Source organism: Sapajus apella, unplaced genomic scaffold, assembly GCF_009761245.1.
Source record: "Sapajus apella isolate SASKATOON/1434 unplaced genomic scaffold, GSC_monkey_1.0 scaffold103, whole genome shotgun sequence".
Lineage (NCBI taxonomy): Eukaryota > Metazoa > Chordata > Mammalia > Primates > Cebidae > Sapajus > Sapajus apella.
In genome coordinates, this window is record NW_022437043.1 from 7278166 (window position 1) to 7296107 (window position 17942).

The 17942-nt window shown below is 41.7% G+C and overlaps 1 protein-coding gene across 4 annotated transcripts in view; it reads right to left on the reverse strand.

Moving 5' to 3' along the window:
- The window catches only part of SHROOM4 (shroom family member 4), a 127947-nt gene that overhangs the window by 39237 nt on the left and 70768 nt on the right, over nucleotides 1–17942 (reverse strand). For all 4 annotated transcript variants that reach the window (XR_004262799.1, XR_004262798.1, XM_032258694.1 and 1 more), the window contains exons 3-4: nucleotides 13921–16411; nucleotides 8420–8481 (exon numbers count right to left, since the gene is read on the reverse strand). Coding sequence is in view for 2 of the 4 variants with exons in the window: in XM_032258694.1 (XP_032114585.1) it covers nucleotides 8420–8481; nucleotides 13921–16411 (2553 nt within the window). In the remaining 2 variants the exon portion in view is untranslated. The remainder of the gene's footprint in view (nucleotides 1–8419; nucleotides 8482–13920; nucleotides 16412–17942) is intronic.

Consider the following 17942-nt stretch of genomic DNA (forward strand, 5'->3'; position numbering starts at 1 on the left):
GAGACTACATCTCAAAAACAAAAGCAAATTGCCTGCCAAAACCAAGGTTGTTCGTCTCTTTTCCTCTTCCATGGGTTGCCTTTTTTTCTGAATAGATTTTCCCCTTTTGTAGAAATTTTTTTTTTGCCTAATGGGAATTGAAAATGAAAACCAATACTTGCAGACACTGAAAAATCTCCTCCTGCCTCTTCCTCGGCCCTTTTGAAGTTTCTTATTTGGAAGCTTTATTTTTAAGCTCACCACAATAGCTTGGCATTCCAGAATCTCAGTAGCAACAGCACACAGGTCCAACCCCTCTCGCCTTTCCCTTCCCCTAGCAGCCAAAATATAATTCTGCTCCAAGAGAAACAGCCACTCCCAGGTTATTGCCGAAGGAAATATTTGCAAGATCCAGGAAGTGAGACACAAGGAGGATACACAGGGAGGGGAGAAGGACTCTGAGAGCTTGTTGCTGCCACCCCTGCTTGCCCCTGGATCCACAGAAATTCAAGTAATGAACAATTAGCCTGACAACAACAAATGCAACTAGCAGCACTTGCCCTGAACCTTCTCTAGTCCTCAGGAGGCTGATGCAAAGCGTCCTGCGAAGAAATCAGACAAGTCCCTGCTTTATTGGGACTATCCTGGGTGAAGCTTAGCTCCTTTTCTCCAGTGACCCCAATCTATATTTTTTGTCAAGTAATACATACATTCATACGTACACACATACATGCATACATACACAATCATTGTAGTAGAGAGAAAATACGCTTCTTTGTGAATAATGGCACTGAAATGCAAACTAGTCCTAGTGAGAGAAATGAAGGGAAATGGAAAACCCTTAAGAAAGGGATGGTTCTGAGGCAGATAATAAAATGTTTACTTGTGGGGGTGGGTGCAAAGTGGTACTATGTTGTAGTGGTGGTGAGAAATTTGGAGATTTGTAGAGGTCTGGTGATGTCAAAGTTCTTGCAGATATAAGTAAGCAAAAGTGCTAGTGGATGGAGAATTCTAGCAAACCAAATGCTAGATAGCAGTGAGATTAAGCATGTCTGGTAAGTAACATTGTCTGTCACATTGGTATGAGGATTCTTTACAAAGCCCTTGATCTTTAACTTCTCAAGCCTATATCAAACCAACATGGGTCACCTATTTTTCAGATTTTCTTTTTAATTATAAATTCCAACAACTTGACATGTACCTAAAGAATACCATGTACATTCATATCTAGTTATTTACATTTTACCAGATTCCTTCCTGAATTTTCTTTCTGTATGGTTACTATCAGAGTAGATTCTACATGTGTCTTCATATGTATTATTTTTTGGTTAATATTGCAAATACTCATTTCTGGGAAAAACCCAACATTTGTATACCTGTCACTGTTAGTGGCTATTCTATTTTGTTCCAAGATTATAACAGATTAGTAAACTCTTTCCATGATTATAATAAGCACTACCATGAACATCTTTAAAATAAATTATTTTTCCCCTTTTAGGTTATTTCCTTGGGGGTATTCTAGGTCAAATACTATGAACACATATTTCTAGATTCTAAACCCAGAAACACATACTCTTGTCACATTTTTCTAGATTGCCCTCTAGGAAGACTAAACCAATTTATATTGCTCCCAGAAACACATGTTTCCTCATCGTCTTGCCAAGGTAGCATTTTATAATTTCTATTTATTGATTTTTTAAATTGTTGATAGTTTAATAAGCAGGTTATGATCCCTTGAAGTTGCTTTTATTCATACTTCATTCATTGCTAGAGAGGTGGTACTCTTCCATGCAATGATTTTACTGCCGTTATTGCCTCAGGTGTAAATTGCCTGTTCATTTTCCTTGCCCACTTATGAAGCTAAATCTGAAAGCTGACCTTTTACATCTGTACCCATTTATTCTGTATTTCTTTTGGACAGGCAACTGTTTTCAGTGATGCTGATCCCAGACATCTTCCTCATTCTGTTGCTTAGTTTTTATTACATTTTGTTTTACAAAGGCTTTCCCCACCCTCAGCGTTTATATATTTGAATCCATCAATCTAGTCTCTGATGATATTCTCCATTTAACAGACACAAATTTATCTTCTATCCAGAGCTGGAATAAATATGCCATTCTACTGGTCCACTTTCTGTACAGTGTGTGCTATGAATCTAAGTTAATTATTCTCCATATTGATATCTAAAATTTTCAGCACTTACTAAAGAAACAGTAATTGCTTTCCCCAGTTCAGGGTTGCTTCTCATGTGTTCTATATTCTTAAAATAGCTAGAGTCTGTTTCTAGAAGCTCTTTTTTAATTTCACTGTTTGACTTTTTTTAACCCACTATCATATGGTTTTGATAATTGTTGCTTTATGACAGGCTTTAAAATCTGATAGGGTAAGTCTACCATCATCAACTTTTTAAATGAATGTACTCTTTGGTGATTCTACCCATTTATTTATTCTTTCAGATAAATTTTACTATAAATTTGACAAGTTCTATAAAGTGTCTCATGGTGACTCTAATTGGAGCACATTATGTCTGCACATTAACTTAGGGAGAATTGTAATCATTACTATATTTAGTTTTCCTAAATTAAAGCAAAATATATACTATGCATTTATTCATATTATTTCTCCCATTAGAGTTTTATAATTTTCCTTGAATAATTTTTGTGTGCCTGGTGATAAACTAATACCTAAGTATTTAAATTTACTTAGTTAGATGTGTGACAAATCTTTCCAAGCTTCTGAAGGTTGGCATTCTTCTTAGGTAGTAAAGGCTTCCTGAAAAGTGTACTCTTCCTAATGAAACCAGATTCAACTCTGAATTACCCATATTCTTTCACTCAGTAAGGAAATAGGAAATGTGTACTGGGTATTTCACACTCTGCTCATGATGTGGTGTGACAAAGGGAAGGAAGAGAACCCTAGGCTAAGAATGGAAAAACCTAAGTAGAGCTCTAGTTTGGTCACTTACTTGCTGTATAATCGCAGTAGTAATGGGCTCTGGAGTCAGATGCCTGTTTGACCTAAGGCAATTGACTTTAATCTCTCTGTGAGTCAATTTCCTCATCTGCAAACTGGGTCAATAAACACTAATGTTCTCTTGGGGTTATTATAAATAATAAATAAAATAATTCATGTGAAATGCTTACGACAGTGTCTGACACATTAACAAACACTCAATAAATGTTGGCTATTATTCCTGTTGTTGCTGCTGTCAATGGTATAATACCTTTCCTGAGTTTTGGCTTCCTTATCAGCAAAATGGGAAAAATAAGGCTTAAACTCAGTGTTGCTGTGAGGATTAACTGTGGTTATGCATATAAAAACACTCTACACATTCTAAAGTTCTCTGCAAAGTGAAAAACTGGAAAGGATCACAGAAGGCAATCACAGGTATAGAAAACCAAGAGAGATAATCCAGCAAATAACCTCTTTGGCTTTTAAACACATCACAGTAATGTAGCTTTTTCTCCCAGTTGATCTATTTATGATTTTCCCCCCTCCTGCTAATATTAAAATTTTTACATTCTCTTCACGGAAAACCAAATAACAGTGGAGGGAGACAACTAAGAGTATAACTACCTGAAATTATCAGTTCATTGCAGGCTTCCAGGCAAAGAGAGTGGCTTAAGAATATACATTTGATTTTTCCACCCACACCCATCATTCCAGTTGTGACAGAAATAACATAGTAAATGTTAAAATTTGTGGGTGGTGGTGGGGGAAGGTGTGAGGGGAAACTATCAGGATTTCTCCTCACAAATGTCATCTATGCCCTGGACATTTCCTAGTCCTTCTCATGTTTCCTGAGACCTTCAATTGGAACCCGCCTCTTCCATCTTCAGTGTCAATACTACTTCCTTTTCTATTGAGCTTTCCTTTCAGTTTTAAACTTAATTCAGTTTTCTGGATCCTGATTGAAGCTTCATTCAAACTGGTGGTTCTGGAACTTAGCTTGCATCAGAATTGCCTGGAGGGCTTGCTAAAACAGAGATTGCTGGGCCACACCCCCACTTTCTGAATCAGTAGGTCTGAGTATGGCCTGAGAATGTGCATTTCTAATAAGTTCTCAGGTGATACTGAGGTTGCTGGGCCTGGGGCCACATTTTGAGAACCACTAAATTAAACCCAATTACTCCTTCTATCATCCTATTTCTCTCTTTCTCCTTTCCCTAGCTAATTTATTCTTTTTAAACATCTTCTTTTTTAAACTTTTTTTCTTCTGAGACAGAGTCTCACTCTGTTGCTCAGGCTGGAGTGCAGTATCACAATGTTGGCTCACTGCAATGTCCATCTCCTGGATTCATGCAGTTCTCCTGCCTTAGCCTCCTAAGTAGCTGGGAAAGCAGGCACCTGCCACCTTGCCTGGTTAATTTTTATATTTTCAGTAGAGATGAAGTTTTACCATGTTGGCCAAGCTGGTCTTGAACTCCTAACCTCAAGGGATCTTCCCGCCTTGGCCTCCCAAAGTGCTGAGACTGCAAGTGTGAGCCACTGCACCTGGTCCCTTTTTAAACATTTAAAAAACCACACAGCAGCAATTAATCATTGTATTAAAATTAGCCAAAAGAAATTGGAACTCTCTTTTGCTGGTGGGAATGTAAACTGGTGGATTTGCCTTAGAAAACAGGCAGTTCCTCAAAAAAGTTAAACAATATGGTTATCATTTGGTTCAGCAATTCCACTCTTAAATATGTACTAAAGAGAATTAAAAACATAAATCTACACAGAAACTTCTACATGAATGTTCATGGCAGTAATATTCACAATAGCCAAAAAGTGAAAACAACCCAACAATCCATTAGTGGAAGGACTAGTAAACAAAATACGATGCATTCATACAATGGACTACTATTTGGAAATAAAAAGGAATGAAGTACTGATACATGGATGAACTGCTAAACTTACGCTAAGTGAAAGAAGTCAGGCACAAAAGACCACATATTGTGAGATTTGAGTCATATGGAGAGCACAGAAAAGGAAGATCTACAAAGACAGAAAGTAGATTAGTGGTTGCTTGAGGTCAAGGGTGGGAATGGAGAGCAACGGCAAACGGGCATGAGGGATCTTTTTAGGGTGATAGAAATGTTCTAAAACTGGAATGTGGTGATAATAAATCACTGTAAACTTACTAAAAATCATTGAATTGTACACTTAAAACAGGTCAATTTGGGATGTGTAAAGCTGCTTACATTTCTTCTCTATGCTTCCCCCTTACAGACTACCATGCCGTTTATTTTCTATGTCTACTGCTTTTATCTGCTTATCTTCTACACTAGCAGATTTCTTCTTTTACTACTTCAGCTGCTTGACCCTTCAGCTTCCTTTGTTGGTTCTTCTTCCTTAACCTATCCCCTGGCTGGGTGTTTGACAAGCCTTGAAAGAATCAACTTGTATCTTCCACTAATTTCAGATACAACATATCCCAATTCAAACTTGACAGCATCTTCACCAAACCAGCTCCCCTTCTCAACTGCCCCATCTATGTCCATAACATTTTCCAAGTCACTGGGGCTCAGAGTTAATTTTTGTCTCCTTTTTGAGGCAGGGTCCTGCTCTGTCACTCAGGCTGGAGTGCAGTCACATGATCACAGCTCACTGCCACCTCGAACTCTGGGGCTCATGTGATCTTCCCGCCTCAGCCTCCTGGGCAGTTGGGACTACAGGCGTGCACTATCATGCTTGGCTAAGATATATTTCCTTTTTTCTCCTCAAGTTCTAGTCACCAAGTTTTCTCTACTTTGCCCTCAAAAGGTGTCACATATTTGTGAGCAAATAATTTGAACAGATAATTCACATGAGAAGCAATACAGATATTAATATTTAATTAGACACACAAAATGTTCAAACTAGAATGATCAAAGTAAGCAAATTTAAACTATAATAGGTCCCATTAAACTGTATGGCATTAGAAAAAGAAAATTTCCAATGGTAACAAAATCTTGCTAATGGCACGTAAAACATCTTGCGGGGAAAGCAGTTTGGCAAAATCTATGCAGAACCATAAGAATGTTCATATTCTTTGCACTAGTAATCACAAATCCATATAATTGTTATTAATGAGATAATTCAAAATGAGAAAAAAAGCCATAGCAAATCAAAATATTTCTGCTGCATTACTTTATAATAGCAAGAAATTGGAAACTACCTAATTATCTAATATTTTGGGAATGATTAAGCAAATTAGAGCACATTAAGCTGGTGAAATATTATATCGCCACTAAAAATTATGACTTGAGGAAACCTGCATAGCGACATGAAAAATTGTTTACCAAGTAATGCGTAGAGAGGAAAAAGAAGCAGGGCACACAAAATTACATCTACATGGTTATTATCATCATGCTTTAAAAAATCTCTATACCTATAAAGCTGACAGGGAAATGAAAACAACCAGGGTGTGAAGGTGATAACAATAAGGTTATTTTTTTTTCTATTTTAAATTTCTTGTAACATTGTTTTCACAATAAACAAACTCCCCTCCTCCAAATATCACACATTATTTATTTATTCCTTCTGCTCCATTTCTATTGCACCTCTACCTACCCAACCCAGGGCCACATTCTGTCTTGCCTGGATCACTTCCCTTAATTGGTCTTTCTTCAACCCACTTAGGCTGCAGATACTGCAAAATTGCCTAAAGGGCCACATTTATCATGTCACTTACCTGATGATAACCTTTCATTGCTCCCATGTTTGTGATCCTATCTAGGTTTACCTAGGTTGATCTACTCACCTTTCTTCTCTGTTGCTGCAGTTCTTCTTCCTCCTCATTACAGATAATATTTCCTGAGAGTCTATGGTGTCAGGTTTTGCTCTAAATGCTTTACATATATTAAATCATTTAGTCCTCATAACACCACACATTTGAGGTGGGGACTCTTATCCCATTTTATAAATAAGGACGGAAGGGAAAGAGAGAGTGGGAGCGAGGCAGGCAGGAGGCACTGGCCAAGGCCACATAGCTAGTGAATAGAAGAACCTGGCTTTGAACTCAGGCAGAACTGACTGCAAGGCCAGAACTTAACCAGTGGGGATTATTCCTCCAACGCACCCTGCTTAGTCTCCTCTATGAGTCTTTCCTCTTGTAACTCCCCACCTTTAGTCATTTTTACCCTCCAATGAACTTAAATAGTGTACAATAATAGTTACCATATACTGCCCCCTTACCAGGTTCCAGGCACTTCTTAAGCCCTGTATTTGACAGTGTTTCATCTTCTGTCAACTTGTGAGAGAAAGTAAAAGCTAGCCTTAAATCCTGGCTTATCCCTTTACTAGCTGTGAGACCTTGAGTAGATTCCTTAGCCTCTCTGACAGCGATCCTTTATCTGAGTTAGCAGTTCTCAAAGTGTGATCCTAGGACCAGCTGCCTCAGCATCACCCAGATACTGTTAGCTGTTAGAGCCTGTTAGAATTACAGATTTTGAGCTCCACTTCTCCCCTACTAAATCACTCTAGGGGCGCAGGGTCGGGTCTAACTATTGACCTGTGTTTCAATTGCCCACTCAAGTTTGAGAAGCACTGCCGAGTTACAATCACACCTACCTGACAGAGTTGTTGTGAACATAAAGCATAATAGAGTATGTGTAACTCAGCTTGCAGCACGTAGGTTGTTTGGCAAGTGGTAATTTATTATTACTGCCATTTAGCTTTGTGTGGGTTAGTCTTCCCTGCTCAGGCTGTGGGCAGACATCATGCTTCCCGCTGCTCTTTTGCTAGTATTTACCTTTCCCAGGAAAAGTTAGGACCTATACCAGGTTTTCAATAAAGTCCTTTTATTTCACTGACTCATCGGTAAAATAACTATTTCAGAGAAACATTGTAGTGCAGTATTGTGTCCCTGAAGCTAGACCGCCTGGGTCTAGGCAACTGATTAGCTGTGGGACTTTAGGCAAATGAATGTACCTCTGTGTGTCTCAGTTTCTTCTCTCTGTCAAACGCAAAGACTGATATTCCCAGCTCCATAAGGTCATAGTGATAAATAAATACCTGTAAAGTGATTTGAATGGGGTCTAGAACAGAGCACTGTGTTCAAGAAATGTTAGCTAGCATTATGACTTTTGTGTCATTTCACCCATTTAATGGTGGAGGAGGCTCCACTTCATTTGGCAAGCAAATGACAAATATCTCTTGAGCAACTTCTCTGTATCAGGCACTGTGCTAAGTACAGAGAATAAGGCTATGACCAAGGTATGGTGTCCTCTCTCAAGGGTCTCAGTCTAATAGAGGAAACTTGCATATTCCAAAATGCCCCAGCAATCAGTTTGGTCTGTACCCAGCAATCTGGGGGGGTGGGGTGCAAGCTGTATTATATCTATGGCATCAAGCCCTTTAGTCTAGATACTAGGCCAGTTTCCTCAAAGGAAACTAAGCAAAGCAAAGACCTTAGCAATTTCTATAGAAGCTTCAGAGGCACCAAGTCACCCCAATTCCCTGAGCGCTCACTTACCTCCCTGACTGGCTGGTCTTCCTGTTTCCTGTTATTGGTTTCCATTTGTCCCCAGGAAATTCCTGTAAAGCAAAATCCTGGTAAGTTAGAAAGCTTTGAGCAGCCAGCTATCTAGATGGCCTCAAAAATGGGAAGAGGTGAGAAGCCAGTGTCTGGCCTAGCCCCCCAGCTTGTTCCTTTTACTCTGAAATGCAGGCTGAGAAATGTGTACCTGGAGGGCTGCCTTTCTGTCGGGAGGCTTGCTACACTGCTGCAGGCATGCAGAGACTAAGAGAGCACTTGGGGACCTGGACACCGTGGTCTAGAAATGCTGTTTCCCTCTTTTTCCACTCCCTTCCCAAACCACATTGAAAACCAGTTTAGTATGTTTGCTGTGTGCCCTGGCTCTTGCCTGCATGGAGGGATGGAGCTCCTTTTGTTTGTTCTGCTGTGTGAACCTGCTCATTCCTCCTGCCTCTTCAAATAGAGAAAGCATCTTCTTGGAAGCCCTGGCCGCTGAGGAAGCTGTGAGGGCAGAAGCTCCTGCTTGCAGGTGAGGCAGAGGGTGAGCAGGTAAGCTGGCATGCCTCTGACTGCAGTGGTTCCTCCTTCTCTGCCCATATCTGCTGGCAGGGGCTGAGGTGGGCCCATCTCTGGGGAATGTAAGTGCAGGGTGCCATGGTCCCTACATTACAGGAGTAGACTTTCTACGCTGGGCATTTTTTCCTTAAGGGCCATGTCCCAGCAACTCCTTTTCTTCTAGGCCAAGCCATATGTGCCCTTTGTAAAACTGTCCCTACCTTCCTATTTTAGCTCCAAACTGAATGCAAAATAGTCTTTCAGATTCTCCCTCATTTTGTATCCAACACTCTGTACCTAGAGACTCAGAGTTTAGCTCAATGGGGTGTAGTTTTTCCTAAATTTCACTGATCTTCCAAATTTCCTCTTTCTTCAATGTGATTATTATTAGTCCCATTCAAAGTTTTATTGCCTTTGCCCCAGTAGGTCTCACTATTGAAGGTAAGATGCCTGGTGAAGCAGAATAAACATAGTCCTTGGTGCAGTCATACTGGCTAAGACACTTAACAGTGGTGTTATTTGAGGGAACTCATATTACCTCCCTGAACCTCACCTCAGTTTCCTATCTGACAAATAAGGGTCATCACTCCTGGGTGACCAGTAGTGATGATAAATAAGATGTGCAGAGAAAACTCTTAACACAATGCTTGGCACATAAGAGGCTCTGGATGTTAGCAGCAATGGAAAAGTTGAGGTTTATTTTTTGGCTTCATCTTTTAAAGGACCAGAGCAGTTCCTGCCTATATCTGGCATGTCAGAACAGCTCTAACCACCTTTACTTCAGACTCTGCCTCAATGCCCTTGTGAGATGTTCCTGCCTGCAAAGACACCATTACTTGTTCAACCATAGTGGGGGCCAGGATTTTCTGTCCATGCCCTGTTTAGCCCTGTGGACATGCTCAGTAAATAGCAGTGCTCAACCAAACAAAGTCCCATATCAACTTCCAACTACCTTCCCAGGTCCACAGTATCACTTTCCTTTTTTCCTAAGCCACATAAGATCCTGGTACACTGCTTGCACCCTTTGAACCAAAGCATTTATCCTCATGTCCCCATGGCTTGCTGCAAATGGAGACTGTGATGGGAACTTGCTGCCCCAGTGGGAGTAATACTGCTAGAGGGCATCCTGCCATGCTAGAGAGGGCCTGGGCTTTGCAATCAGCTTATGGAGAGGCAGTGTAGCACAATCAGGAGCTTGGCTTCCAGAGCTTGATAGCATGGATTCAAATCACACACCTGCCTTTCACTTGTGGCCTCAGGCAAGGCACTCAACTTCTTTTTATCTCAGTTTCCCCAACTATATAATAGTATAATCATGATAATAATATTGAGGGCTCAATGACTTGATACTGTAAAGCACCTAGAATAGTACCTGGTGCCCAGTAGACATTCAGATGCCAGTTGCTGTCTTATTATTCAAACTCTGGCTCTGCCACTTTCTAGATGTGTGACCTCTCTGAGCCTTGGCTTTCTCAGCTTCCTCAGCTGTAAAATGGGAGATCCTATTATAACGTATCTCATACAATTGCTAAGTGAAATAATTTGACAATGTATGCAAAACAAGCTGGCATGAAGCATGAAGGATGTGAGTGCATGCTGATTTCAGTCTTCGTAGTACTGAACAAGAGCCAATTACCTCACCAACCTTATGCAAGGGCATTAGTAGCAGGATCTCAGCCCTACTTCAGAGAGCTACCACCACAACTACCTTAGTCATCAGAGCTAGAACATATTAACCCATGCTGCAAGTTCTTCTCATTTCTTGAGGGGGGTGGGGTGGGAGTGGAAAGTTCAGATGGCAGGATTAGAAATGGGCATGTGGTCGTTCCTAGGCAGCCATCCACGTGTCTGAATGCCTAGTATCTAAGCAGACCTGCTTAGCTGGTCTAACAAGCATTAGGAACCCAAGGTATCCCTCCCTCAGAGTACAAAAAAAAAGAGAGATGGTTTAGGCACAGCCTTACCCACATGATTTACTGCTGCCAATTGCTGCAACCTGCAAATTGTAGCCCCTTCTCTTACAGGGTTGCTGGTCCTGGGCTGACAACACTGCAGCCGTCATCCCCTCACTTCCCCCTGCCACCAAATCTCAGCCCCCTTTGTCTACTGTCTATCTGTGGGGTCCTTCTTTCAGAGAAAGTCTCTCAAGCTAAGCCAAAATGTCCCTTTAAGAGATAACTCACTTATGATTACAATCTGGCAGTCACTGCTCCAAGTCTTACATGTGTTACATCACTTACTCCCCACAACCAACTTATGGTATAAGTGTTGTTACTACCCCCGTGTTTTTAGATGGGAAAGCTTAGGCATTGTAAGTTCAGGGGAAGAAATTCAAAACCAGGCAGTCTGGTTTCAGCTTCGGTGTCCTTAAAACCATTATTTTATAGTTCCTCTCCTCTTTTTTCAAGATTATGAATATATTCAAACTTACAAAAAAGTTGAAAGAAGTTCACAGTGATCACCCATATACCCAGCACCTTAGATTCTACAATTAACATTTTGATATATTTACCTTATCGTATATCTATTTACCCTTCTAGCCATCTACCAATCCATCTTAAATTCTTGATGCATTTTAAAGTAAGTTGAAAACAACTATATCCCCATAAATTTGAAATGTAAATGAAATGGACAAGTTTCTTCAAAGACACAAACTATCAAAGCTTACTCAAGAAGAAATACATGACCTAAATGTCCCCATATCTATTAAAGAAATTGAATTTGTAGTTAAATAGTTTTCTACTAAAAAACCTCCAGGCCCAGATGGCTTCAATGATGAATTCAACCAAACATTTAAGGAAGACATTTTTATACAAACTCTTCCTGAAAATAAAAGAGAAGGAATATGTCCCAACTCATTCTTTAAGGCTAGCATTACCTTGATACAAACAAACAAACAAACACAGAAAAGATGTTATAATAAAATTATAGACTAAAATCCCTGATAAACATAAATGCAAAATCCTTAACAAAATATTAGCAAATCTAGTAACATATAAAAGGATAATCAATCATGACCAAGTGGGATTTATCCTGGCAATGCTGTGCTTGTACTTATTTAAAAAATCAATCAATGCCATTCACCGTATCAGTAGACTAAAGAAAAAAATTATATGATCATCTCAACAGATACAGAAAAAGCATTTGAAAAAAATACAACATCCACTTCTGATGAAAACTCTCAGCAAACTAAGAATAAAAGAGATATTCCTTAATTAAAGGGTATCTACAAAAAATCCTACAGCTAACATCAAACTTAATAGTGAAAGATTAAGAAAAAAAGCAGCAATGTCCACTCTCACCATCTCCTCCAAACATTGCATTGAAGGTGAGACAGTGTGACAAGGCTCTTCTCTCTCCCAGAAAAGGACATGTATAGGAAAAAGAAAGATACAAAATTCTATTTGCTGGGACATGATTGTGTATGTAGAAAATATTTTATAATCAACCAAAAAGCTATTAGAAGTAATAAGTGAGTTTGGCAAGATTGAAGGATACAAGGTCAATACACAAAACTCAATTATATTTCTAGATAGTAGTAATCAAGAATTTCAACTTGACATTAAGAAAATAATACTCTTTATAATAGCATCTATAAACATAAAATATTTGGGGCAAATACCCCTGGTAGTTGAGCGGCTAGGATTCGGCACTTTATGCTGAAAACCTAAGTTGAATACAGCAGTCAACTTCAAAAACACTTCAGCATACATATTGAATAAAGTTTGATATCTGTTTACAACATTTTTAGGCAAAATTTACTTCCAGTGAATTGTACACATATTAAGTGCATTGGCTGTCTAGCAGCCTTGCTGTACATTTGTTGAGTTCTGACAGGTACATATGTTTAATTCAAACTTTTACAAGATATAGAATATTGTCACCACCCCACAAGTTCCCTCATGCCCTTTTCCAGTCAATCTCTATGTCACCTCCCATTAGCAAACAGTGTTCTGAATTTCTTTCCCCATAGAATAGCTGTTTTTGAATTTCATATAAAAGGAATAGCAGAGTTCACAGTCTTTTGTGTAAGGCTTCTTTCACTCTTAAAGTTTCTTTTTTTCCCAAGAATATATATTGAGCAGATTCATATACTCAGTCATTTCAAAAGTGTCTGTGTATGCAACAGCTGAACACAGGAATTAACTTCTGGCTTGAATGCATGGGCCAAAAGATGGCATTAAGGATGTCATGGGGAAGGAATTTGGCAGTGAGTACGCAAGGACCTAGGGAGTTCTCCCAGAAGTAACCTGGGGAATGGTGGTGGCTTGTGTTAGGGTGGTATGTCATAACCAGGATATAATAAGAACAGCCAGCTTAGACCTGGATCTCCAACAGAGACAGGATGGAGAAAGGGGAAAGGATTTGTGTTTTTAGAAAACAGACAAGCCAGATCTCTGAAAACAAACCCTGGGGATATTTGCAAATTTTTCATCTTTAAATAATTCTGAAGCAGAAAAAGGGAGGCAACAAGTGAAATTTTGCATCATGCACTGGGCTTAGCACTCGATAAACACAATCTCATTTGATTCTCACAACTGATCCATGAGGCAGCCATAATATTCCTTCATTTTAGAGATGAGGTAGTGAGACTCTTCTTAATACTGGCTGTTTTATAAGGGAAAAATTATCTTTTCCCTTTAGAATCACATACTTCAAATGCGTGTAGTTGAATGACTTGCTTTGGGTCACTCGGATATCAATTTTATAGTCAGGATGTAAATCTCAGTTGTGTCCATTTTATGAAGCTCTAACTCTAAAGATGAGGCAACTGCAATTTTTCTGGTTGTGTATCTTGTTCAAGGTTACTAAGCTAACAGCTCCTGGAGCCAGCGGTGTACAGTTTCAAGGAATTATGATTGTTCTATTTTAAAATAACTTACCTAGCTTTCTCCTCACTAAGAGAATAATGAAGGTTACCCACCCAAGAACCAAGTCCTCACCTGCACTGTTGGCTTTCTGGGTTTCCAAGTGTTGCCAGGTGCCAAGCTGCTGTCCTCGAGGGTACTGTGCTGAGGATTATGGTAGCAAACTGGACACCGAAAGCATTGGTGGTGGTGGCACCGGCAGTTGTAGCAATTTGGCATCATATTTCTCTTTAGCAAGGCAGGGCAGATTTCCCCAGAACAATAAATGCAAGGATCACGGACTACAGCTCCCTGAACACTGCAGGGGTAAGAGCAGGTCCTGTGGTAGTCAAAATCACCACAGTGTAGTGGCTTACAACACATGGAATTTTCTAGACCTTTGCTTGCAAAACATTCTGAGTAAGAAGGAGTTTCTGACTGAAGGGGTGACATGGAATGATATGATTGGTCTGTGGCATGATATGCTTGGTCTGTGGAATGATATGATTGGTCCATGGGATGGTGCCTCAATTCCCTATAGCTGGAGCTCATTGGCTGGAAGTTTTGGTCTATTGGTTTTGGTCTCTGGGTAAAAGTCTTGTTGCTATGAGTGGTTAAACCTGGCAAATGAGATGTAGATAAGGATTTGCTACTCTCTTCAAAGAACTTTCTTCTGTCTGCAAAAGGCAAGAGGATGGCTTCTGTCCCAGCTTGAGCAGTAGAAGCCTTCAATTCCTTGTTGTCACCTGGGTTGGAAGGGCCTTCCATGGCTACTGCCACATGTGGATGTGAATTAAGCTCTGGAGACCATCTCCAATGACCTCCACGAACTCCACAGTGAGCATGTGCTTTCTCAGGGTCTGAGGAGGATGGGTCAGATGCTTTCCACCAGGTGTTCAGGTCCAAAGAGGACTGGCCAGGCCTCTGGCCAGGGCTTATTCGTCCCTCTAAGCCTGTCCTAGATTCATGGCTCTCAGGGGCTTGGCTGAGGCACTCTGAAGACCTGGCTCTGAGCATCATGCTTTTGTTGAAGAGCTTGTCTCTGGGGCTGGGGGTTTTTTTGCATGAAGATAGAAGCGATGAGTTAGAGGCAGGGAGTGGAGGACTTTCTGGGGGCTCCTGGGTCTCTTCCACTGGCTCCTTAGTGTCACACAGCTGTGACAAGGGACCCTTGCTTTTCTGGAGCTGGGCCTTTCTCCTCTGAATTTCATTACGCAGATTGGTAGCAAAACGTTCACTCTTCCGCCGGTTTTGGATTGAGCGGCCCCGGGTCCCTCCACTTCGCCTGCCACCCATCCGGCTACACTCCCTGGGCTCACTGTCTCCTTCTTCGGTTGCCTCTGTGCCACCAGCTACTTTAGTGGTTGAAGAACAGTCCCTGGATTGTTGAACAAGGGAGCCAGGGGCAGAGGATTGCTGGTTGGCCAATTCACTGCCTGCTCTGCTTGTTCTGTTTAGGTCCAGGAAACCTCTTTCTGAGGGGTGTCCATCAACCTCTCCATGGGGAGGACTGCTTTGGCTCTGGTATCTCAAAACCAAAGGCCTGTCATCCACTTGTCTGATCTTTCTTTCTTTGCTGGACTGGTCCTGGGTTCCTCCTGTAGGGGGACATGGACTTTTCTTCCCTTTGTGGCTGCTGTGCAAAGGAGACAGAGTCCACTGGTGCCCATCCTGTCCGGGTGGGAGCTCCATCCCTTTGCTGCCCCTGGTATCAAGGTGCACATGCTGCAGGTGGGATGCCAACAGTTGTTCAGGGGCACTATGGCGATGCCCTGTGGGTCCTATGAGATGTGGAGGTCTGCCAAAAGAAGCCTTAGCTAGCTCTGCTGAAGCCTCACTGAGTGAGTGGGAATCCATGCTGGAAGCTTTGTCACAGGCTTTTGGGGATCCAACAGCTTTGGTTGAGGCCTGCATCAGTAGATGCTCAGAGCCTTGTTGGCTGGATTCAGGAGGCTGACTGAACTCACAGTTCTGATGGCCCTCAGTTGTTACTGGGTCATGCCCACTGAGGCAACAGAATCTATTAGGGTTCCTTGCGGGTAGTACTGTCTCCAAGCTCAGTTTCTCTTTCTGTGGCAAGGGGCCCATAGGCTCAGATGCCCTGCGCTGCTCTCCATTGAGAAGTTGGACTCTGGAGGCCTGAAGGCTGTCCCGCCTCACTGGAGGTTGTGGTGGGCCCCTGACTGCCTTGGCAGACCCTGACTGGTGTCCCTCCTGTGGACGAGTTGACATCTGGGAGTTGGGGGTCAGGTGGCCCCCACTGGCACGCCGACTACCTCCTGAGGTCTCAGCTACATTAGGCCGGCTATTGGGAGCCTTAGATGACCCTGGGCCTTGCATGATGCAGTCTGCAGAGGCGGGCTCCTCTGGCCTGAGGGAAAGGGCACAGTCAGAAGCATTTGAGCTGGCTGAGAAGGAGCTGTATGCTGAGTCACGCTGGTTAGGGTACATGTTCTGATCAATAGGCAACAGATGGCTCTCACAGGTGGCTTGGCCTTGTTGCTCCAGGCTCTCCATGCTGCCAATGGAGCTGCTTTTCTCAGTGCTGCAGTGCCGGGAGAGTGGACACCACTGCACACACACGTCACTGTAAGACACAGGGCATACTGGTTAGCCAAATCACCAGATCACTTTCCCTTCATGGCCAGCCCTGTCATAGGAAAGGGCTGGCCAGCCCAGAGGTACCCATGCCACCAATGAGAGGAGGGTAGGCAGAAAAATGGAAGAAGAGGAAACAGGGAAGATGATGGACATTGGGGCACCTCAGGGGCTTAGTAAAATGAGACACAAGATGATATATGGAAGAAAGATGGGGAAATACCCTAAGGACTAAAAGTGGGAGAACTCTATGGGAGTTATCCTCTATTTCCCTGACATTAGCAAGTCTGAATTTGCCTCTGGGCTGTCCCTGTCCCTAGGGAGTCAGCATGTAGCTTCCTGCCAAAAGAGACAATCACAGAATATCAGCATTAGAGAGAGCCACACCGTTTTGTAAATAAATCCATGATTTTCAAATGAGGATGTGCATCAGAATCACACGGAGGGCTTATTAAAACACAGGTCACTGGTCCTCATCCTAGAGCTTTAAGTCTGGGTGAATCCTGAGAATTTGAACTTCCAACTTCTCAGGTGCTGCTGGTGCTGTCTATTCATCCAGTGATCACACTTTTGAGAACCACTGGTGTAAAGCAAGCCCAGCAAAGGGAAGTGATTTTGAGGTGGTGATTTACTCAAGAACACCCAGCTCTAACCACTGGCACAGACTGGACTGTCACTCAGGTGTTCTTCTATTCTTTTCTTGATAATAGCAAACCTCTCAGGGGCTTGGCTGAGGCACTCTGAAGACCTAGCTCTGAGCATCATGCTTTTATCATTCAAGCTGAAAAGGATAGATCTTTTTTTTTTTTCTTTTCCAATTTTATTTTAGATTTCAGGAGTATACGTACAGGTTTGTTACAAAGGTGTATCACGTGATGCTGAGGTGTGGAGTACAATTGAACTCATCACCTGGGAAGTGAGCAGAGTGTCCAATAGGTAGCTTTTTGACCCTTGTCCCACTTCCTTTCTCCCTGCTTTTATATTTCCCAGTGTCTATTGTTCCCATCTTTATGGGACAGATTACTATCTACACTTTACAATGGAAGAAACTTAAGCTTAGAGAGATAAAGTAAACCGACAAACTCACTAAGCTGTTAAAGCAGCACAGCTGGAATCTGAATCCAGTCCTGAGTCCAGCATCTTAGCTCTATTGCCATATGGTCTTTTAAATATGAAAATAGTAATATCTATATCATAGGGTTGATGTGTAGATGAAAGCAGATGATAAATGTAAAGCCCTGACCACAGCCCAGGTACCTCTCAAGGGTTCAATACATGGCAGCTGCTCGTCTCTTGATTATTAGTTTTTGTCATCAGCATCCTCTCTATGACTAGTATTGATAGTATAGCGGCCTCTGCCCACCCACACCTCCCCCACCTCCCACAGGAAGACCAAGGGAAGGGCCAGGATCAGATGCAATCTTCAATTTTAAGTACCACTTCCCACACACAAAGCCAAACTGAGCACCCCAGAGGTTACAGGCTGCTCTCAGAAAGGCCATAGTCCAGAAAGCCACAGT